Below are 25,932 nucleotides of genomic sequence, written 5' to 3' on the forward strand. Positions count from 1 at the left end.
TCCCGGTGCACTGTGATAAATTCTCAACTAGAGTAGGCAACAAATTGATTTGATTGAAAAATGGCAATTTCACCAATTTGGATGGCAATAAAAATATGAGTCGGGTCTCCCTGCCAGCATATACTAAATGTGAGTTTATGTAAATTCTCCTACCTAATAATTTTTACTATATACTTTAATAACATAAAATACATGCTAAGATATTCTTTAGTTCTGGAATTGAGTTATGTTCAACAATCATTCTATTTAAATTGTTCTAATTCACTGTAATTGATAATTAAACACACAAGTCACTCATCTAGTTCTCTGATCTGTGGCATAATGAGCCATTTTAAAGAAAAATATGTTTTTTTGTAAAAATGATTAAAGTGAAAAGTGGTAAGTTATGCAAATAAAAACCATAGCAAAAAATGAAATGCAGAAAGCAGATAATATTTGTTTGCAACTTTCAACTGCAAATTTTATATTTATTTTATTTTTACTGGTAGTTTTGTTTTCATGAAAACACTCAGTATATTTCTGTTATTTTTTAGTTTAAGGTTTGTTTGTTGTTGTTGTTTGTTTTGTTTTTTAATAATTGACTATGGACAACTTTGAATCTCCATATTTGGGGAAAAGATAAAGAAGACTATAAAAGAGATTTTTTGTGCTGGTCCAAAATTTCTATATTAAAGACAAACATTTTTTTTTTTTTTAATCTGTATGGTGTGATGTACCTATAACAAAACAAAAATATGATATTCCAAAAATCACATAAATTGATCGAGTAGTTTTATTCTTAACTAAAATAAAATTATATGAGTATCCAAGGAGTGATTGTTTCAATCACCATTTATAACACAATCTCAAGAAACAAAGGGCGATAACTCAATAATTCAAACTTGCAACATTTTTGTTATAATGGCTATGAATTCTCATTTATCGTTTAAAAATGGTTTTCTTTATAAAAACAAAATTACTTGATCAATTTATGTGATTTTTGGAATAGGATATCTTAGTTTTGTCAGGGGTACATACATCATATAGGTTTTCCTTTATCTTTTTTTTTAATATAGGGAGAATTCTGAACAAGAACCAAGGTTTCAAACTTCTTCAGCATTAACTTAGAAGGATGGTAGAACAGGTCAGATATGAATTAAAAGATTCAGAATTCAACTATGAAGTGACCAGAGAGAGACAAATACATGTCCAACAATCAGATGGGCAATGTGGTCTTTGGTGTCATCAGCAATGAAATAAAGTTATGACAAATTGTTTACTGAAGAGTTTATCTGTGCCATGAGGACATCTCTAAAGAAGTATTATGTCCTAGGCACAGCAACCAGCTCCACGGGTGTTAGACACAATAAAAAAATAGGCACATCTCACTGCTGATGCAATTCTCTACCTATTATAAGAGCCAGGTACGTCCAAGGATGGAATACTGTTGCCACATCTGGGAAGAAGCTGCTAGAAAGGACTTGTCCTGCCTTAATAGGATTCAAAATAGACTTCGTGGCCTCGTGGGAGATGTCCTTTTCTCTTCCCTGCAACCTCTATCTCACAGAAGAGATGTTGCGAGTTTGTCTCTGATGTATCGTTATTTTCATGGAAAGTGTTTGACTGAGCTTCAGTCTATGGTCCCCCCTCGCCAAACTTTCACAAGAAACACTCGTCTAGCTTAAAACACTATCAATAATTCCCCCCACTCTTTTTATGTGCCTAAACCTAAACGTAGATTCCATGAACAAAGCTTCTTTCTTAGAACTGCACGCCTGTGGAATTGTCTTCCGTTTTCCTGCTTTCCGTCTGACTACAATATGGTTGTCTTCAAGTCTAATGTAAATAAGTTCTTGATGAGCTGTTCCATATAAGTTATCAAATTTACCGAATTTTCATTACTAATGATTACTATATTGTCCAATTTCTACTGTACACTCTTTAACCCTTATCCTCGAGTGGCCTCTTGGCCTTGATAATGTGGTGATGCCTGTGTAAAAAAAAAAAAAAAGAAAATCTCTTTTAGATCAAGGGGTTGATATAATGTCGGTTACATTTGCTGGTGGGTTTTTCTCTTTGGGTTTTCTGCCGTCATCACTATTGGTTAAAAAGCACACGCGACAGACACATTTTCTCACAAAAATAGAAATTCTTTCACTTCAACATTTAGATATGAAATGAGAATGAAAGAATAGGATAATATGGTAAAAAAAATAATTAAGAAATATCAAAAGTTGGTACAATATATGAGTAAATCAAAAATGTAGTATATATGTATGAAAAATAAAAATATGGGTCACTATGAAATAATGGGGATCATTAAAGAAGAACAAATAATCTATAATATAAACCTCACCTGTCTGTTTGTATGTATGTATGTATGTATGTATGTATGTATATAGGTCTGTCTCAACCAAACTTTTTATTTAAAAAAAAAAAAAACAAAGCGGGAGACCAGTACCCGCATTAAACTGGTCTGCAGTTTGACTTGTTGCTGGCTATCTTGCTCTTGCTTGTTGCTGGATGTCAACATTTTGAACCGAGAGAGAGATTTAGCTGTCGTACAAAGCTAAAACTCTGTAACATCATCTTTGTATAGATACTCCCTGAGGCATTTGTCTATTATAAAAAAAAAAAAGAAAAGTCCTGTGGCGATAAAAAAAGCTGTGACGTGTGTACGCCTGTAATGCTGGATGCATGTAACAATTATTCTGCCATTATTATATGTATCTACGTATGTATATGTGTATGTATATTTATATATGTATGTGTATGTATATTTATATATGTATGTGTGTGTATATTTATATATGTACATGTGAGTTTATATGTATTTATATCTATGTGTATATGTATGTATATGTGTATGTGTATATATGTTTGTGTGTGTACATATATACATATATAAATGTTTGTATGCATGTATGTGTGTATATGCATGTATGTGTATGTATATGTATGTGTGTATGAATGCATATATATGGATGTGTATGTATATGTAGGTAAGTGTATGTATATATATATGTGCATATGTGTACGTATATGTATGTGTAAGTATATTTGTGTATGTATTTGTATATGTGGATGTATATGTATGTATATGTGTATGTATGAATGTGGGTATGTATATGTATGTTTGTGTATTATGCATTGTGTATGTATATGAGTATATATGAGCATATGCTTATAGACATGTATGTATGTATGTATGTATGCACGTATATATTTATATGTATGTATACCAATGACCGTCTTGTTTATGTTTGCATGTGTGTGTATGTATATGTATGTGTGCGTATTGTGTATGTACGCGTGTACATATGTATGTGTGTGTGCATGTATATTTTTGTATGTATAACAATGACCGTCTTTAGTGTCATGTCTGCTTGAGCATGTGAATTCGCTGGCAGGACTATATGTCTTTTTTCGGGCTCATGAACTTTCAGTGTCTGAGGGAGTGGCACTCGTCTGACAAGACGTTGCAATCATCATATAGGTCTGCCTAAAACTTTCAACAGCGGCGACGGATTTTCATGAGGTCGGTATCGTTTTGAAGTTATGACAAATATCAAAAATTGGCTAAAAACATTAATTCCTTCACCCTCAACTTGGCACTTTTCTACAGGGAGAGGTCACTTTTTTTTCGTCAATATTTTCAAAAGTCATCCCCTTTTTTAGATTGACTAGCCTTAATTTAAACCTACATAACTTTTGGTTTGGCGATGGCGCAACAGCGAAGGCGTCACTTTTCTTTTTTTCACATTCTTTTCCTGCTTCACGGTACAGGTTCGAGCCCGCCTGCCTACTACCACTTTTTTTTTTTTTGTCAACACACACCTCCAAACACCCAGGCAAAGGCTAGTAAATGTGTGTGTGTGTGTGTGTGTGCGCGTGTGTGTGGATGTGTGTATGTGTGTATGTATGTGTGTGTGTGTATGTGTGTGTGTGTGTGTGTGTATGTGTAAATTTAGGCAGCATATATTCACTTAGACAAATGTTATTGAAAAGCATAGAATGTTTCTGTTTAATTATGAAAATATATGGCTGCCCACATTCACAATTTTGAAAAACCATGGTTGAAAATACCAAACGTGAGGTGCAGAGGCTGTTCTTGGCCTTCGGGCCAGGAGCAGAAAAGAAAGTAATCAGTTCTAGTCAATGTGGGAGAAACCCTTCATATCGGACAATTACTTTTTACTTTTTAAGTCAATTAGTTTGATCAATGTGGGGGAAACCCTTCATATCAGATAATTGCTAATTTTGGACCCTGCCAGAGTGCCCCCTTAGGGGAGCTGGTTTTTCCTTGCCACACTAAAAAACGGCCTTGTGCCTAATTTGCTCAGTGAGGAAGCAAATAAATAAATAACCATGATTGGTTTATATTAGGACGATAACATGGTCAAAGGGAAATAACTTTTTTCTGTAAAGGCAAAGTTGCCTCACCTGCTTTAACTCTGAAATAACAGTTATCATGTTTATCTTCACGCAAGAACAACATGGGACCATAAGCGAACAGCCATCTTGGGAGAGCAGCGATGTCGCATACCATGTGTAGACAATCGGACTAATAACCAAATTATACGAATAGACTTAAGAACTTTTTCTGACTTACAAATAAAAGACTTAATTCATACAGTAAGTCATAATAGTTTTGAACAAGAGTGATAGATAAAATTACTTACTTTCCGTCCTCCACTGTAAATCCTGTTTCCATCAGGAGAAAAAATGATATGCGTCACTCCACCTTGATGACCTTGGAACATGCACACCATCTCACCAGATGGTTCGGAGTACAGAGCAACTGGAATAGAAAGAAAACAATCACTGCGGATTACTTATGGAATTCAATTACAACAAGAAATGGAACCACACACATCTCATTTCCACTACTAATCTATACAGCCATGGTCAAAATTATGGATCACCAAGAAAAAAACTTAGATAATAGTTTAAATCTACGCATTTAAACATTAAGAATTTTACAGTGAACAGTTGAGAGCAAATATAAAATATTTAACAATAGATTGTAGTATTTTTTGGTTTTAAAGTCTCTTTCAAGAGTTTTAGCTGAGTTTCGTACTAAATTCATTCCAATATTCAAAATGAATCATTTGCCATACTAAAAGTTGTTCCTTATTTTTCAGGTGATAATTGATTCTTTCCAGAGCTATAACAGTATATTTAATTGAAAATATCTCCAAAAAAGGCAGCTTTCAGAGATTAAAAGGGCACAAATTGTTGCTTTATTTGGTGAAGGATATTTTCAGGAAGAAATTGCCAGGAAGATGGAATGCTCAAGGAAGAGAGCTCAAACAACGATTAAAAGGTATAAGGAAACAAAATCTTTTAAAAACAGAAAAGGACAAAGTCATAAAATGTCTACAACCACCAGGGAAGACAGATTTTTTAAAAGAACATCTCTTGCAGATAGGAAGAAAAGTTCTTCAGAGCCTGCTAGTGAACTTAGAGACGATGCAAACAAAAGCATATCAGCTCGAGCAGTGAGAAGAGGTTATTAGAAGCAGGATTAAAAGGATGCAAAGCAAGGAAGAACCCATACTTATCTAAGGCCAACAAGAAAAAATGATTGGAATTTACAAAAAAACATGAAAATTGGACACCTAATGATTTATGTTTTTTATGGCTTATTATGTTTGCCGTAGGCCAAAATTGTTTCGTCCGATGAAAATAATTTTGAGGTAAGTTAACAGCTTCTATTCCCTAAACTTTGAAAGGAACAATTGAAATTTTTATGTGAATAACATCTATTCAGAAATTGTAGAAAATTTTTTTTACTATTTTTTTGGCACCCCTGGAGCAGTTTATGTTTGCAGTAAGGAAGGAGAAGCATTTCATCCCAATTGTGTGGTTCTAACTATCAAATTTGAAGGAGAAAGCATAATGATTTGGGGCTGCATGGCTTCTTCAGGCATTGAACTGTTGTACACATGTGAAGGCAGAATGAACTCTACAATTTATACGAACATGGTGGACCAAATTTACCAAACCTCTTCGACTAAAATATTTAATAATAACATTCCAAGTGATGTAATCTTCCAGCAAGACAATGCCTCATATGTCAAAAGTTTCAATAGGTTGATTTGAAAAAAAAAAGGGATTACAGTGATGAAGTGTCCCTCTCAATCCCTAGATCTAAACCTCATTGAAACTTTGTGGTCCCATCTTGGGAAAAGAGTGACGATGCACAAATGTTCATAAAAAAATTTAAAAAATTAGAGGCCACACTTCATGAAGAGAGGCAGAAAATAGATCCTACCACCTGCAACAATTTAGCCAATATGCGAAAACAAATAAAAGTAGTTATAAAGGCAAAAGAAGGACATGACAAATATTGATTGTTTTTAAAATAAATTTATTAATGTTTACTCCACTATTCTAAACCTTTAAATATATAAGTTTGAATCATAATTTCGATTTTTCATTGGTGCTCCATAATTTTGACCATGACTGACACTAAGGCAATTTCACTTCCATACGTTATCACCTTTCACCCTTTTTTAGAATATAGTATTGCCAAAATACAACCTCCTTCGTTTTCATTTCGATACATTTTTGTGAACAAGAGCGGAGGATCGCTTGAAATATAAAAAATAAAATATTAAATACCAGAAAACAACATCGTTTTCATGCTTCAAAAAACCCTCGAAACTAATGGTGGAACAATAAAAGTGTCGCCCTAAAGGAAACAACAATACAGCTTTATTTCAAAAATTTTATTGAAAAAAATCAATTCAGGTAACTTGACTATGTAATAGAGCTGAATGTCGCTGTCTTTCAGTCTCAATCACTGCCTCAATACAGGTCTGGAACTGGGAGCATGCCTTTTCCACAAACGCCGGTGGGAGGTCAGCAAATTCTCGACAGATGGTAATGATCAATTCAGGTAACTTGATTGTGTAATAGAGCTGAATGTCGCCGCCTTTCAGTCTCAATCACTGCCTCAATACAGGTCTGGAACTGGGAGCATGCCTTTTCCACAAACGCCGGTGGGAGGTCAGCAAATTCTCGACAGATGGTAATGATCAATTCAGGTAACTTGATTGTGTAATAGAGCTGAATGTCGCCGCCTTTCAGTCTCAATCACTGCCTCAATACAGGTCTGGAACTGGGAGCATGCCTTTTCCACAAACGCCGGTGGGAGGTCAGCAAATTTTCGACAGATGGTGATGATCAAGCTGTCTTTGGTGTTGTGAGAGGACAAATAAAGTAGTCCGGCGGGTTCAGATCGGGGGAGGAGCGAGGGCAGTGAAAGAAAAGTACAAAGTCATGGCACTCCTTCTGAAGCCAAGCCTGGGTCTCTTTGGATTTGTGAGCCGGCACAGAGTCTTGCTGCCACACCCAGATCTGCCAGCGGCACTTGATTGCACCAGGAAATCGCCCCACGCTTCAGCTCATCTAGGTACACTTTGGTGTTGACTTCCAAGCTGACTTTGAAAATGTGAGATAGCATCATGTTCATCTTTTTCCACGCTTGGCCTGTTTATGGTAAACGAATCCTTTCTAGTAAAGCTTGATCCAATGAGTAAACTTTCATAGAAGTTAATGTCATCCAATGATGCTGGGCGACGTATGACCAAACAAAGTTCAGCGGGTTCAGGAGGAGGATGCCAAATTGTTAAGATGCAATGAAAAAAAAAAAACAATTTTTTTATGCCATGTAATGTTGCTGCCATACCAAACATAAAACAACAATCAATATTTGTCATGTCCTTCTTTTGCCTTTATAACTGCTTTTATTTGTTTTTGCATATTATTGGCATAAAACTTGAACTGAATTACACGTTTTTGGTTTCTTTGGAATAAATATAGATTTGCTCAGAAGTAGGTTAGTTTGGAAGTCAATTTCTAAAAACCATTCAATGCATACCAGCATGTAATATGGACATTGAACCGAATATGATGATGATGACCTTCAGATTATGATCAAAATGTAGTACCAGTTCTATTCAAAGGTGCTACGCTAATATCATGTTTATAGAATACTCCAAGGTTGGCAAAGATGTGGTTGCACACTATCTAAGTAGATGTCAAACTTAGCTCCAGACGACAGGTCTACAGTGTTTGCCGCTGGTCTAGAGACCAATCACTACCTCGGCCACTACAGACCATCACGTATAGTCTGTGTACATCTATTGGAAGTATAAAAAAAAAAATATATATATATATAGATATTTCATAAATTTACTACCTAGCTCTACTCATGTATTGAGCACTATTGAAGTAAATACATCAATACAGAGAATATATATCCTTATAAAACTTTGTTGAATATATATATATATATATATATATATACATACATACATACATACATACATACACACACACACACACATACGTTCGTAGATACTGTTTTATAAGTAAAATAATAAATAATATTTGTTTATTTGTGTACGTTCCAAAAAAAATAAAAATAAAAAAAAAAGGGGGCGATTTTCTAAGGAAAAAGATTTTCCATACTCCCCAAGGTTGGAGATGCTATTAACCATATTATCATTAAAACAAAAAACCGACATCAGTTTAAAAGCGATAAAAATAGCAATACACATGAAAAAATTGAAATAGCTTTAAATATTTCAATATTGGTATGCATAGAAAAGGCTTGATGAGCTAAGAAAGAATCTTTTTAAATTTTTAAAATCTGATTAAAATTAAGGAAGTTATGGCTATTTTTGTGCCTCACACGTTTGGATATTTTCCCCTCTTTAAGACCATATGCGTTTCGTCACATTTTTTACACTACTTTTTCAGTAAAAATGTCATATCTTTGTTAAAACACAAGACTAAAAAATGAAATTTACTGTATAAGTGTATTTTTTTACAAGGAATCAGAATATGCAACTGAAAATCTCCCAAAGTTTATGGTTTCCAAATAATCTGCAGTAAATGTGCATAAATATGCAGCAATTCCTTAAAAATGCCATGTATTCATAAACAGAAAAGAAGTTGGAGAACTCAAAGTTGAATTGTAATGTGCTTTATGTACAAAAAACTTAAATCTAAACATAAGACCATTTAAAAATGAATATATTGCAATATTTCTTTGGTATTATTGTAGATTAACACCTTCTGTTTAACCCCACTCAACTCCTTCTGACCACCCCTCCAAAATGTGATTCTACCTTTTTAGGAAATTATGTATAAAATGCCATGAAAAACTTTAATGAAAGATAAACAAATTATTTTAGAATTGAATGTAAAATAATTTCCTATTACAGATCATTCTAGCATTTTAGGGCAGTTAACTGTTTTTTTTTCTATGGGAAAATATGCATGCTTTTTTTTTTTTTTTTAAGATGATTATGTGTAGTTTTAAGAGGGTTTCTATGCAATGAGAATATGTGGAGGGTTGCCATTCGGACTTTGAATTAATTGTAGGGCTAAGGAAAATTATGTGTGAACATACTGAAAACTTGACAGAGACAAAGCTAACAAAAACAATATTAGAGGGGGGAGCGGTTAGTTTCACAAAAATTTAATGTAAAATAATTCACCATTTCCTGGCCATTCTAGCATTTTAGGACAGTTAACCAATTTATTTTTATGTGTATTTTCTTTAAGGAAGGATCTATTTTTTGTTTGTTTGTTTTAGATGCTTGTATGTGGCTTACAGAGGTATTTTGTTGGAGGGGGAGGGGGGCTTGCCACTCGAACTTAGTGTTATTGTTAGGGTTAAAGAGTGTTTTAGGAGGAGACTTGCCACACATAATTTGGATTAGAGGTGAAGTTAAGAGAGCTTTTTTTCAAAGAGAGCGTTCATCACTCATATTTACTGTTAGCGGTTCATAATTATTGGCTTTATATTATATATTTAGTTTTAATTTAATAAGAAACTGCGTTGCGAAATTTCAAAGAAAATTCCATAAATTTGTTGATTTCTATTTTCGAGGTTGAAGGTGTTAATTCCATAGGCCGTTTATACTACGCTGGAGCAGGTTGTAAAAATATCTTTCGCTTAATAAGTAGAAAAAAAAATTAACGAAATAAAAAGCTTCCTAATTGTAGTTTGATGTGTTTTCTAACTGCTTTTAAAATTTCAAGAATATTGATATAGATTTTGAGGGTTTGTATTACTATACACATAGATTCGAAAAAGTTGTCAAAAAAACAAATATATAACAAATAAATGTTATCAAAAGCAAGTTACTTTTCTACCTAACTGGATAATCTTTTAGTGTTTTTATTTAATGTAACATGTTTATTCAGCTTGAAAACAGTGTTTACCGATGTTTTGGAAAATTTTAAATGGCACCCGCCGGCCGACTCTCTTGAAACGGTAAGTTTGGGGAAAAGAGTTAAAAATAAAAAAGTAGACAAAATACTGCTAGAAACTCGCTCAATATATGTTACCGTGACATAGGCTGACATATATTCGGTGAGTTTTTAACAGTATTTTGTATGGTTTTTTTTTTTTAATTTTTAACTCCTTTTCTCAAACTTACCGTGTCAAAGAGAGTCGGGCCGGGCGCCATTTTTAATTTTCCAATACATCGGTAAACACTGTGCGTTTTTCGAGCTGAATAAACATGTTACATTAAATAAAAACACTAGAAAATTATCCAGTTAGGTAGAAAAGTAACTTATCTTGCCTTTGATAACATTTATTTGTTATATATTTGTTTTTTGACAACTTTTTCGAATCTATGTATAAACGAGATTTTGATTTTGATTTTGAAAAAAAAAACATTTGTGGTTGTTCGCAGTAAAACATTGTTTTAATTCGCTGTTCAAAACTAATTTAAAGAATAAAAGTGCATGCAAGCTATATATCTACAAAAGTTTATTTTGTTTTTTTTAACCATGTTTTTAAATTTGACGAAAAATGTGAGAAATTGCAACAGATTCATAATGCCGAATTGGTTGGGATTGTTGTTATTATACATTCTGAAAACCGAATAGTTCTAAACTAATGTTATTCTGATAACAAAATAGCTCTAATTAAACATAAGAACATTTATATTCATATTTCATTATGTTTTCATTATGTTTCATTTTGTTTTTCTTAATTCGTTCTTGAATAAAAATTAAAGAACGCGTGTTTATTTATACACTGTGCTATGGCTGATTCTACAGGCTGTAGCTGCTGCTGCTTCTAGTAATATTAACTTCATTTGACCAAATTCGAGAAATAGAAACAATTTTTTTTTTCGGGTAGGTCCCTTTAAATTATCAATTACCGCGGTCCTACTCAACATAAAATAATACTTTTAATTGATAAAGATAGTAAAAAGATTGATTTATTTACTACTGGGTGTCCGAAGAATTTTTTTTTCAAAATGTTCGATACTCGGCATATTAAAGTCTTATTTTTAACACGACAAAAAAAGAAATGGTCAAAAATATTTCGGACACTTGGCAGTATTAAGATTAACACCTCTTCTTATTGATTCCCAAATTTCATGATGAAATTCTTCATACAATCACGGTACGGACCTTTAGAAAACAGGGGGGGTCATTACAAAACCTTACCGAAAACGCCATTTTATGACGTTCACATTTTTATCACTTTATTTGCTTAAAACTCTTAAAATATATAATGTACATTCATATTTATTAATTCATTTGAAAGTATATTCATTTCCGAACAAAACAGTAGTAATTTGAAGACTTGAAGTGCTTTGGTTTAAAAAATATGGCTATTTTAGTAGAACTACCTTGAAATCTGTGATTATCCAAAGCGTTTTTTCGTCCGTGTGTATTACTAATAAAAATAACACGTAAAGTCATCTAGGACTTTGGGTGCAATGGTTAATGCACTCAACCATAATACATATGGGTTTGAGGTTTGAATCATAGAAACAGTTAAGCTACATTGATGAGAGGTAGTGTCTCTAAATACACATGTTTAATAAGTAAAATAATGAATAATATTTGTTTAAATAAAAAAAAATGAACTATTTTCTAAGGAAACAGATTTTCCATAATTTCAAAAGTTGGAGACGCTATTAAACGTATTATTGTTAAAAAAATCAACAAAACAAAAAAAAAAAATCAAAATTTTACATTTATATATATATAGTTTGTTTATTATACGGACATTTTGGTTACATATGTGCATACATGTTTAACTGGAGTGCCAATTCAGGGACTTCATCAGACCAAAAAAGAATTGATATTGAAACTGGTGTCAAGACCATATTGGTTCTTATAAGATATTTGGATGCAATCAACATTGTTTGGTGAATGTGAGCAGTAGGGTTTTTTCAGAGGTGTGGTGGGGGAAAGAGTGATACTGTTTCTCTACAAGTCGTCATTAGTAGGGAGGTGGTAAGTGATTCTTTAGCTTGCAGGTTGTTTATTGCCTTTGATTTAAAATTCCCTATATCCTTGTTGTTTTTATGGATGTATATTTTTTATTGGTAGTGACTTTAATTTCCTTTTGACAAGCGTTATTTTAATCTATTGGTTTATTTTTTTTATTTATTGCTGTTTTTTTAATTCTTTTATTCTTTATTTGTTTTTAGTTTTTTAGTTTACCAAGTAGGGGTGAGGGGGAGGGGAGTGCTATTTCATATGGTTAAGCTGTTGACAGTTGGGAGGTGTTAGAATTTTATTAGTCTGGTGGTTACTTTTCTTGCTTTGACCTGAAGTACTTTCATGTTTCTATAGTTGATACTACCTATCTGCTAGGTTGTTTTTATTGTCCTTTCTTTACTTTTGTCAACTTCCTATTGATAAGTGTTTTTATTTTTTGTTTTATTTTTTGTTTTTTAATTTATTTTATATATATTGATTTAATTTTTTGTTCTTCGCTATTCTTTATTCTTTCCTTTGTTTTTAGTTTTTTCCGGTTACTTATTTATTTGTTTATATATGAGATATATGTTCTTACGGTTGGGTTAGTAGTTATTTTAAATGGATATATGGGCCTATTAATAGGAATTAAATGAATGTGGTGTATTGGTAGTTATATTTTTCCCTATACAGTGATGCTTAGGGTAATTATCCTGTCAAAGGTATGTATGTATGTATATATATATATATATATATATAAGTTATTTTTATTTAAGTAGTTAACTCTTTCTCTAATACTATAATATGTATATATTTGATAGGTTAATATGCTTAGTTCTAGGAATATATATATAACTACTTAATTTACTCACATAAAATTAATATACGAAAGTATAGATTTATACATAAACTTTAAGTATTTACTTCAAAAGTGCTCAATACGTAGATAGAGCTAGTTAGTAAGTTATAAAATGTATATGGCGATTAAGCAACACTGAATATTCCGCGGAATATTCAGTGTAGCTTAATCGCCATATACATTTTATAACTTACTATATATATATATATATATATATATATATATATATATATATATATAAATTGACTCTCCTGTCAAATCGTGTTATGGGGTTCAGACAACTAAATTGTCAAAATTTGTTTATCATGTTGAAGGCTTTGTGTAGAACCATCCTCATTTTTTGGAATCACTGATAATTTTAGTTGGTACAAATGATTGCCAAAAGACAAAGAAGAGCATGACCATTGTTTTTTTTTACAGAGTTTTCCTTCTCCTAGATGCATGTCTTAACGAAGACTGAGGGAGCATCTCTCAATAGTTTTAAATGTACCTGAAAATTTCAACATCCCGGCATATTACATACAGTACCTAATATTTCCAATTGGTCATCCATCCGGTACTGTTCAGGTTCGCTATTGCTTAGCTACAGTGATCTAATAAGAACTAGTGTGCCAACGTCATTATTTTTTTTTTTTTTTTACACAGTAAATCGAAGCCCGGAAGCCACTCAGGGATAAGGGTTATTGCAAGTACATTACGTTAGTATGGAGATTTGATGAAGTGTTTAATTAAGGGGGCGGTTCATTAGGAATTTATTAACATTGGACTTGAAGACAACCAAGTTGTAGTCCGGAGGGAAGCAGGCAGATGGAACAGAGTTCCACAGGCGTGCAGTTCTAAGAAAGAAGCTTTGTTCATGGAATCCGCGTTTTGATTTAGGCACAGATATAGAGTGGGGGAAATTTTTCACAGTGGATTCAGCTAGACGGGTGTTTTTCGTGAAAGATTGGCGAGGGGGGACCAGGGATTGGAGTTCAGACGAGCACCTGCCATGAAAATAACGATAAAACAAGGATAGGCTTGCAACGTCTCTTCTGTGGGAGAGAGGTTGCAGGGTAGAGAAAAGGGCATCCCCCACTAAGCCACGAAGTCTATTTTGTACTCTGTCAAGGCATGATAGGCTGTTTTTGGCCGCTCCTACCCAGATATGGCAACAGTATTCCATCCTTGGACGTACTTGGCTTTTATATAGATAGAAAATTGCATCAGTAGTGAGATATCTTCTAATATATATACATATTTCATAACTTACTACTTAGCTTTATTTATGTATTGAGCACTATTGAAGTAAATACCCAAATTAGATACATAAAATATATTTCCTTATAAATATATACATTTATATATACATGTTTAATTATAAAGAAATATATACTTTTAAAGCATATTTTCATTAATTTTTTTTCAAATTGCCGCAATTAAGTTCAATAAAAATGAATTCACACTTTCAGATATTTAGCGTTTTTCTTTAATGAAAAACAAACATCTCCAACTAAGTCTTCTCAAAACTTCCAGGACATTTTTAAAATGTTCTTTGTTTTTTTCTAACAAAATTATGTAGTTTGTTCTCAACATGCATTACCCTATAAGAAAATAAGAATTCTAATCACGTGCTGATATGAAAGTTTTGCTAGATAAGCAAGCGTAGACAAAAAAGTTTTGTTTTTTTTTCGAAATAGGTGAGAAATCTTGGTCTGTTGTTTTCTGAAGACGATTCTTCAAGACTGGACATTCAATTGATCTGTGCTGCTGTCAGTTCCTTCCCCAAGAGTCCTAAGAAACGTCAGACAAAAATGGCGAAGAACGTTTTTCATCTCATCCATGGATCTTTTCTTGACACATTTTTTCCAAGTAGACATCATTCTTGTGTTTCCCAAAAAAAAAAAAAAAAGATGCAAAAAATGTTTTTCTCTTATGTGCATTTTTGCTGTGTTCAAGACACCAGATAGTGTGAGGTTCTATCTTTTAAGCCAGCAAAATAAAAAAATAAAATCTATGTATTATATCATTTTATATAAGACTAGCGTGGGTGCCCGGCGTTGCCCGGGTGTTTGTAGATGTAAAAGAAAAAAAATTTTGGTAGGGAGGTAGGTTCGAACCCGAAGCCTTGAGGCAAAGGCAGATTAAAAAAAAAGCGTGAGAACTTACCACAACGCAAATTGGGCAGAGAACTGAGAAGGGTTGAAATTAAACGATTAAAAAGTGAAGTGGCAGGTGCGTAAATTTAACGAAGTCAAACATCACGCCATGGGGGAATGAAATCCTGCACTTAACTTTGGCTGCAAGCTAGTTTCCCAAAATGTTTTGGGGAAAACCAGCTTCCCATAAAAAGGGGAGTGTCCAAATGAATATCAATTGTCTGATATGACAGGTTTTGCCCGCATTGATCATAGCTCACGAGTGCCAGGGAGACTCCCTTGTAAACGGATTCAGTTTCCCTTATACACGGAAAAGCTAAACAATGAGAAATACCGTGAAAATAGCGTGTAAAAGTCATTCAAATAAAAAACAGACGCGACCTCGTTTCGTAAATCATAGATATTATAATCTAGTGAGTATATAAAAAGTTCTAAGAAACATTAATCGCCTCGAGCACCCCCCCCGTCCAAAGGCCTTTGCCGGACATATACAAAAAACGCACACACTAACACACATTTTGCCTAATTATATATATATATATATATATATATATATATACATACATACATACATACAGACTAGCAAGCTGCCCGGTGTTGCTCAGTCGTAAAATATGCATAAATATTATATTTTATTAATTCAGAATTCTTATTTATAACGTAACGTTTTATGTTACTGATGGTTTATTATAAACAGAAATACCATAGATATTAAATGTAATGTTAAATTCCTTTAAAAAAAATGAAGTAAAAAAAATAGGGAAACAAACTGAGATATGTGCATGCGTGTATTGTTTTTACAATTCACTTCTTGTAAGTAAAAAAAAAAATACTCAAGCTGATATCGAAACCAAAAGCGGTGAGTCTACCTTGACACGATCTTTAAAAGGTGTTTTCAAACCTACTTATTCTTAACATAATGAATCTGCCGTGTGAACCATTTTACGCACGCACATTTGTGAAACAGTTGACAAACATATAAAAAGTTGATGACTCCCCCCCCCCCACCTCTACATACAAATTTTTCAATTTTGACCCCTTAGTCGCTCTTTTTTTCTGGATGAAAACCGATCAAAAAGTTTTCCACTACATGTCTGATTACCCTATATGCCAAATTTCAAGTCTGTAGATCAAAAATTTGTTGAGTATATAGGTTGAGAAGTGTCCTCGCACGCACACATTTTCACTTTTATAGATATATATAGATTTGATGTAAGTTAACCAGGACTGAATACTATGTACGCTTGCTCTCAACCTTGAAACCCATATTATCATTTTCATACTCATATTTTTGTTCATTGCTATCATTTTAAGTTATTTATTTTATTTTTTTTTTACTCTCATTCCTTCCAAACTATGTACAGTGCCACTTGGATGTAAAGTGGCTACTATTTGGGACTATACTTACAGAGACACTATGTAGGAAGTTGAGCAACAAGATGTCTGTTCACATTACACTTTAACTTCTGCATGTCAGTACAGTCAGGTAAGCAGGAGGCCAGGATTGGTTGGTTGGTTGTTTTACGGCATATCAACCCTTTTTGGGTTATTTAATGCCGAATTCAAAGATTTTGAAGAAAAATTTTTTTAATAGAATATATTTGTTTGTTTTCACGTCGGTTTCTATTTAACCCATAGTTGGGCCCCTAACAGGTACTACCACTCCGGGTCAGAGTGGACCTGGGAGCAATGGTAATTAAAGGGTGGCTCCACACTCCCCAAAGCCCATAAGCTGGGGCCTCACGACTGGATATAGTTTAAGGTCATATCCAGGACCCCCATTGAGGGACTTTTACCCTCTGCATGGGGGGGGGGGGGCAGTCGGCGTATTCTAATGCCCCACTGACAAGGCCAGGAGGCCAGGAAGAGTGGGACTTCACTGCTTGTCGGGTTAGTCTGGAGTATTTATGTCGAGGGGGCACAACTGCTAGGAGTTCATCAGAGCACATTCCATTAAAGTACTTGTAAAACGGTCACACGGATGCAATATTGCAGTAGTGGGACAGGAGTTGGAGTCTAGTTTATAGCGTGGGAGCTATTAGGTAGGAGACTCTGTTTTGGACCCTGTTCAAAAGGGAGAGACAAATGGTAGATGCAGCAACCCAGATGTGACAGCAACACTCCATGCATGGAGCTCATCTTCTAATATATATATATATATATATATATATATATAAAATGAAAATTACAATTGAATTTACCAAAATGATCCAAGATGATAAAATTAAAGTAAATTATAAATATTAAAGAATTAATATTTATAAACTTATCTCAGCCAGATATAAAAGCTCGATAATACCAAATAGGAAATAGAGCTTATAATATGAGCAAACAGTTAATGAAATGTGTTAAAAAACACTTTGGAATGAGTTAAAAACATATTTAATTTGAAAAGGAAACACTAGATAAATGGATAGTCCTTAATCCGCGGAGTTTCGAAGAAATACTCTCCTTCTCATCAGAGGGTAGGAATTAGCAAAATGCAGGATCGGATTTTGCATGCAGAAGTATTTGATGAAACAACAAATAAGTCAAAGATCTTACTTGAAAACAAAATAAGTTAAGCAGAGGGAATATGGTGAAGAAAAAGGTGATTACACATGAATGGATAGTCTGGTGGAAGATAAAAAAATCCAGTGACGGTAAAATCCAAATGTAAAACTTCAAGAAAGTTAAAAGAATTTCCATTTGTACAAGTAAAATCCAAAGAAATCCCGTAATTGGAAGAAGATGGTTCATAATAATCCAAAGGCAGAAATCCATGGAATAATTCAGAAAAAAGTGTGTACAAGGAAAAAATAATATTAATAAAAGAAAAATAAGTTGTGCTTTTCACTCTACTTCCGAGACATAACTATAAATAACTATATATATATATATATATATATATATATATATATAAAGGCAAAATGTGTGTGTGTGTGTGTGTCTGCTAAAAACTTTTCTCCCCTGCATCAAACTGGGTCGCCACCAGTACCATCTGAAAGAGTAATGTCTATAATATGTGAAAATTAGGAAAAAAAAGTCAATTATTTCCTATAGAAATAGACGTTTAAAACAAGAGAGGGTCGGAAAAAAATTATTCCTTTAATGACAGACAACTGCACATGCGCATATGGCATTCTTTCTTGAATTGGTTTAAATAAATAAAAAAAAACGTTAGTTTGCTGACAGCGTCTCCACGTTCGCATCCATGTAATAATAGTTTTTTTTTTTTTTTAAGTTTTAACATTTTAACACTTATTTTGCAACGCTATGACATCATAAGCACTTATGGCCATGGGCAAAAGTGTTCTCCCGTAAGCTTTTGCCATCTTTCACGTTTCACGTTCAAGCTTGACCATTGCAACTCACTTTTTTTTTTTTTTTTTTACGGTCACACTGACGTTCCCTGCTATTTGGACTGAAAGAAAAGTTGTTTTGATTTTTAGGGGGAGCGGGGGTGGAAAAGTTGTTTTAATTTATTTGAAGGGAGGTGTTTTTTTTGTTTTTTTTTAGAAACAATTGTCAATTATTCCGCATAGAAATAGACAAATAAAGCGGAGGAGATCACATAAAATCGTTTCTTTCAAAACAATTTCAACAACTACGCATGCATCAACCACTGTCCTCTAAATTTGTTTAACTACAAGGATTTTCAATGTGATTTCGTAATGAGCACTGTGGCCCAGTAGATTAGAAGATTATCTCATAACCATTAGTTTTGAGGTTCGAGTACACCTACTGGTGGTAGTTTTTTTTTTTTTTTTTTTTTTTTTTTTGCATTTAAACAGGGTCGTTTTGTAATTTTGGAAGCTAATTATATTAAAACAAAAAACAATTTCCTTAATAATTTATTTTATTGCGAACTATTATCCTCATCTTTCTTTGTTGTTGTTTCACAACGTTTCGGCCAACTATTTCTTTGGCCTTAATTAATTGGAATTCATTATTGAGATGAGTATTATTTGTTGCGGATTATTATCCTCATCTTTTTTGTTGTTGTTTCACAACATTTACCACCTGACGAAGGCCAGAGGAATAGTTGGCTAAAACGTCATGAAACAACTAAAATAGAAAGAAAAAAAAAAAAAAATGAAGATATCAGTCAATAATGAATTCCAATCAAATCTATCTATATATCTATAAAAGTGAATGTGTCTGTAACTGTCTGTCTGTGTATGTACATTTTCCTACGCAATAACTGTCAATTTTAAGTCTACAGACTCAAAATTTGATGTGCAGGGTACTGAGATTTGGGGAAATCTATGTGATCGGTTTTCAGCCATCAATTTGGCTGTTAAGGGGTCAAAGTTCAACGATTTGACCTTTGAGAACTCTACCAAACTCCTCCGACAATTTTGGGTCTAAACACTTGAAATTTTAGATATAGGTTCCTTTGACATGGATCTAACTTAATAACTTGCTTTGAGCCCAAAACAATAAATGTTAAGGGGTTATAATAGGGATCAAAGTTTAAAAAAATTGACCGCTTTTTTTTTTTTTTTGCTCAACATACACCTCCAAACACCCAGGCAACGCCGAGCTGAAATGCTAGTAATATATATAACGATTTCCTTATTTCGATTTTTTTAATCTGTACTTTAAAATCAACTGAGAGTTACATTTTTATTTAAAGGAAACAAAAATTCCAATCCAATTATGATTCTTTAATTAAAACAAAAACAAAAAAAACTTCCTTTCATTTACGTTTTTTTACATTTTTTTTTTTTTGTTTTTTTCATTTAAACAGGGTTAAAAGATTTTTTTTTAATATTTTTTTTTTTTTGTACTTTGTAGTATTTACTTGACATTTTTTTAACAGCGGTTAATTATATTAAAACAGAACATTTTTTTATTTCAAAGGTTACATAAATCACATTTTTTTTTTTTTTACCTCGTAACTTCTTAATAAGTAATCATTTTTAAAACATAAAAACTTTTATTTTGGTTGAAAAAATTTACTTTATTATTTTTAAAACTGAATTATTTTCAGTTTATTTTATTTTTACAGACTGTCACGGTCGTGGTAATAGACCGTTAAGAAAAATCTTTCTAGACCAAGGCAGCATTAAAGAAATTTGCTTTAACTCGTATATAAAGTCATCAAAAAGTACTCTTCTTTTTTAGGATGGGGGGGAATTACATTTCCGTGTTTTTATCTGTTTTTAAGTAAGATTATCGTATCGGCGCTTATTAAGATACAATCAATGGATCAATTTTTTTTTTAAATGTATTGTTTTAAACAAAATTAACATTAAGTATTTAATTGTCATGCCAAAAATAGTAATATATCCAAAAATTATCAAAAATCATTGAGTAGAAATTTATTTATAGTTAAAAGTAATTTTTACGGAAAACTGGATAAAATCGTATTTTCTTGGACATTATAAAGTAGGAAGTAGAAGTCTATAAACAGGAGATATAATTCCGAAAAGAATATTTTAGATTACTTGTGTCATGGCTGCAATATCTGTTATCTATAGCAATGGACTTTTTTTACTAAAAACATAATAGCAGTTATCCTACTCGAATTTTCGTAATTTTTGGATATATTACTATTTTCGAAATAACAATTAAGTATGTAATCTTGTTTTTACATAAAACGATATATTTTTATTAAAAAAATCGACTTGTCAACTGCAGCTTAACAAGCACTACCATATATCTTTTTTTTTATATATTGTTGTGGGGGTATCAGCGCTTCCCATAATGGAGTTGGCATATAATAATGTAAAAGTGCTCAATACCCTTAGTATAGCAGGTGTGTCCAAACAGAACTTCATGTGGACCTGGGCAACGCCAGGTGTCCCTGCTAGTCTATTGTATAAAAGACAGTTGACTGTTAGTGTGAATGTATGTATGTTTTCTTTTTTTTGTTGTTTTGTTTTGTTTTACTTCAGCTGAAGTTCTCAGAAATCAAGGGACCCACTGACTGGGGCTAGCACTCGAACTCTATACGAGATACATAGATATCTGAATGTTCCATTAAAGTTCTTTATCTCTCAAACACTGAGTTAGTAAAAAAATTGAGAACATAAATTTCTTCCTCCCCAATTAACCATTTTTATATGATGTAGTATATCTTTCGTTTTGGTCTCTTGGTCTTACTGGATTCCAGGACAAGAATTCATCTAGTTTGGTAGCTTTGTGCTGTTACTTAAGGTAAACATCACTTGGAGAAGGTGCAACAGCTTATGTAGGTTAGCCATAGTGAGGGGATCTTATTTGGGTAGAGGATACTATATGATTTTGAATATTTGGTCAGGGTTTACTTCTAGGGAAAAGTATCCTCACGCCAGGTTGTCCAGGCAAATCCCTGTACAAAGAGACCTTAGACACTTGAGGACAGTGTCTAGTAGGCATTCAAGTTCTCTCCAGTAGGCACTCAAGTTCTCTCCTGTATATGTGTGTGTTTGTATATCTTGCTAAAACTTTAAAAATACTAAACAAACCAGAATAATTCTGATATTGTCTGAAAAGGCAGGACTTTGATGTATAATATGTAAAATTCAGAAAAAATATTCTGTTTTACTGCAACTGCTGCAGAATGTAATGGAAGGAGGGGGTCACATAAAATCGTCTCTTTCTGAATGATTTCAGCATCTGCACATGCATGAATGATCATCTCTCGCTTATGTTAAATACATATATTTGCAACATCATGCTGTGTTGGTGTGGCTGACTGGGTTAGAAGGTTGACTGGGATCACTTAATTTTTGCGTGCGCACTCAGCTGACATTTCATTTTTTATGTTTATTGCTTTTAACGCAATAAGAGCTCAGCAACATATGAACATTTGAAAATATTTAAAAAAAAAAAAAATGTTTACTTCGATTAAAGAAAGATTGCTGTGTAACCACAAAGTTGAAGCTTTTTTTTGCATTTAAACAGGGTTAAAAGAGGGGGGGTTCATCTAATTAAGTATTTATATTTTATTTTTCATTTCTTTTGTTTTGTACTTTGTATTACTTACTTGACTCCCTACAAGGGCAGTTTGCAAACATTAAAACTAAAACCAAAGAATGAGAGGCCATTTTGTTTTATTGGTGGTTGATTTAGGTGAGGGTAATTTAAAGATCTGATTACTATTAAATACATGAATATTAGTTACACAAATATGACTTCTTTTTTTTTTTTTAATCATAATCGCTTAAAATTTTTTTTTTTTTAAGAATATTTACAATAAAATGTTTATATTCATTCAATGAAGGTTAACTGGGCCAGTTAATACCATGAGAGCAGACGTTCTTGTCCTGAAGGCCAAAATCAAAGTGTAGTATCTGTTCTTCAGATGCTACAATCCAATTTTTTCTTCTGTCAGTAGAGGAGAAATTTGACTGAGATAATTTTTATTTTTATTCCTTTTCTCCACATTAAAAAAAGGCCCTGGTGTCGAGCTCTGTCCCATGAGGAGGCATTGTAAATAGGAACTGGCCAGTTTTTGTTGGGAGTTCATTTTTTCAATAATAGACAAAATAAGAATGGTTCATTATTAGATATGTTAAGGAGTATAAGTTAGTCAATCTAAAGCGCTCAATATCCTGGATAGAGCAGGTACATTTAAAGAGTGTGTCATCCGAAAAAAAAAAAAAAAAAACCATGTCACAGTGTTTTATACAATTTTATAAAAGAAAATCTATGCGACTTTATTGAAGGTCGTAAGAGTACAATATCATATCTGGTAAGAGTGATCAATATCTTTGGTATAGCTAGCATGTAAAAAGACCGCACTGTCCAGAAGGAGCAACATTGATATGTTTTATCATACTATTTTAAATGTTGTTTTAATATCCTAAGAATAGTAAGTGCAGTCAAATTGCTGCTTTTCTCAAATGCATTTTAATATTATTCCGTGTTGTATAATTTTTATGTTGTCAACGATGACCTTTCTAAAATTGGAGGAGGGACAAATGTTTATATATAGCACTAGTATCATTTAGATGCATGATTATTCGCCGAGACAACGTTGTCATTGTATGTCCAATGTATGTATTATTTTCGGAGTTACATTCTTCCATAGAGTATTTAAATTTATATACTACATTGGTTTGTCCCAACATTTTTATAGCCGGTAAAGAATATATATATATATATATTTCTGCAAAAATATATATTCTTATAATATATACCAATTCTTATTTAAGAAGTTCAATGTAATTACAGAGCAATATAGTGAATAAATAATTAAAAAAATATATTTCAAAATTCATGATGTTGACCATCTTATAATTTATTCCATTAATTCAGTTGACATTTGACAGTATCTGTTTTGTAGTGCAAAATCAATCAATTATTATATCAATCAGTGAATTTATTATGCCCTTAACTCATTAGAAGAAATAGCAACAATTAATCCGTCAAAAGAAAAGAGATTTGACATGATTAAAATCTAAAAATTGGAAGAGAAGCTACAAATACCTTTAATGTTTCCATTACACCATTTATTCACTATATATATATATATATATATATATATATATATATATATACTAGCAAAAGTACCCGTCGTTGACTGAGTTCAATAACAGCCTACAGAAAATGGACTCTGATGTATGAAAAGGAAGGGTTTTAAAGAGATGGCTTCGAATTTGGGGGTATCAAAACCAAAGCAAAATATGATGAAAGTAAAAATAAAATAGATAAACCCCATAATTTATTATACCATACCTGTTCACACTGAAACACGTATCACAATATTCTGTGGATCTATATTAAAAAACCTTGTTAAACTTTGTGACATATTTCCATTCTATAGAGGTCAGGCGCGAACGAACACCCCATAATTTTATTATACCATATTTATTCAAACTGAAACAATTATCAAAGTATACTTACGCAGATAGATAAGAAAAGTCTTTATTAAAGTTTTGCCTATTTCCATTCCATGGAGGCCAGCGCGAACGAAGACCCCACAATTTTATTATACCATCCCTATTTAAGTTAAAACATACTTATCAAAGTATTATTATGTACATCTATAGCAAAAACACTTATAAACTTTTTTTTTAATTTTTAAATTTTTTATTTCCATACTTTGTGGACCAGGCGTGAATGCAGACCCCACAATTTTAATGAACCACCGTTCTGCAAGATCAAACATACCCATTCCTGTGTCTCGATACATCTTCTATCATTATATGTAATCAGTTTTTAAAATAGTCAACCATATAGGAGCCTATTCGTGACCAGACACACACACACACACATACATACATATTCAGCTTTATATATATATATATATATATATATATATGGCCCAGGCAATACCAGGTAGCCTTGCTAGTTATTAATTAAAGTAAAAATAGTGTCGTAGGTGTTTATATATGGATAAAATTTCTCTTCATACAAAGGCGTTACCTGGGTGCATCGATATGAAAATAGAAGAGTTTTAAAAAGTGCATGTGACGTTTTGCTCCCACACTTTACAAATCATGTTACTTTTTTAATGCCCTTGTCGATTCACACTCCTCTTTCTCGCACAAGTTTTGGTAACTGCTCCAATAAAACAGAAACAAAGAACACAAAGGTAATTTATAGGTGATACAATGCAGAGATGTATCAGATAAACACAAACTGATGCAGATGAAGATATAACAGTGTAATGGGTTATGTAGATTCATCTTTTATATATATATATATGAATGAATGACAAAAAACTATATTCCAAATTTCATGATGTTGACCATCTTACAATTTATTCCTTTAATTCAGTTGACACTTACAATTCTTGATAGTAGTTGTTTTGTAGTACAAAATTCATCACTTAATTATATCAATCAGTGAATCTATTTTGCCCTTAACGCATCAGAAGAAATAGCAACAATCAATCCACTAAAAGGAAATAAAATGCATTTAGACATGATTAAAAATCTGAAAATTGAAAGAGAAGCTGCAAATACTTTATAGTTTGCTTATATTACGCCATTACGTAATTACATTGAGCTTCTTAAATAATAATGTGTACATATAAAAAGGAAATATAAGTGAATAAAGAATATTTCCAAAGACATAAATATATATATATATATATATATATATTATTACTTATTTGAAGGCAAGTAGTAATATTAGATCGCTACAAACAGCCATCTGTTTCAGTCAATGAGACTTTGTCAGGTGACCCTGAACCATTTGATGTTATAGAAAAAAGGAAAAACACTGAGCTCTTCCAAAAGTTGCGAGCTCTCTAAAAAAGGAGGATAAAAATGGAGAAATCATTTGAAACACGACTTCTCCATTTTTATCCTTCTTTTCTAGATAGCTTGCAACTTTTATAGTCTTTATTTTTGAAGAGTCCAGTTTTTTTTCTTTCCCTTTTTCTATAGATCACGTAGAGGCGTGAACACTGTTCAAGATCACGTTAGAGGCGTGAACACTGTTCAAGATCACGTTAGAGGCGTGAACACTGTTCAAGATCACGTTAGAGGCGCGAACAACCTTCAAGATCACGTTAGAGGCGCGAACAACCTTCAAGATCACGTTAGAGGCGCGAACAACCTTCAAGATCACGTTAGAGGCGCGAACAACCTTCAAGATCACGTTAGAGGCGCGAACAACCTTCAAGATCACGTCAGAGGCGCGAACAACCTTCAAGATCACGTCAGAGGCGCGAACAACCTTCAAGATCACGTCAGAGGCGCGAACAACCTTCAAGATCACGTTAGAGGCGCGAACAACCTTCAAGATCACGTTAGAGGCGTGAACAACCTTCAAGATCAC

At 32.8% G+C, this 25,932-nt stretch overlaps 1 protein-coding gene across 1 annotated transcript in view; it reads right to left on the reverse strand.

Annotated features, from left to right (window-relative positions):
• LOC145296861 (telomerase Cajal body protein 1-like) overlaps positions 1–25,932 on the reverse strand; it is a 245,506-nt gene that overhangs the window by 153,373 nt on the left and 66,201 nt on the right. The window contains exon 9 of the mRNA XM_080142995.1: positions 4,662–4,780. Coding sequence (XP_079999121.1) covers positions 4,662–4,780 — 119 coding nt within the window. The remainder of the gene's footprint in view (positions 1–4,661; positions 4,781–25,932) is intronic.

This window comes from Euprymna scolopes, chromosome 17 (assembly GCF_053919585.1).
Source record: "Euprymna scolopes isolate OS-2025 chromosome 17, ASM5391958v1, whole genome shotgun sequence".
Taxonomy (NCBI): domain Eukaryota; kingdom Metazoa; phylum Mollusca; class Cephalopoda; order Sepiida; family Sepiolidae; genus Euprymna; species Euprymna scolopes.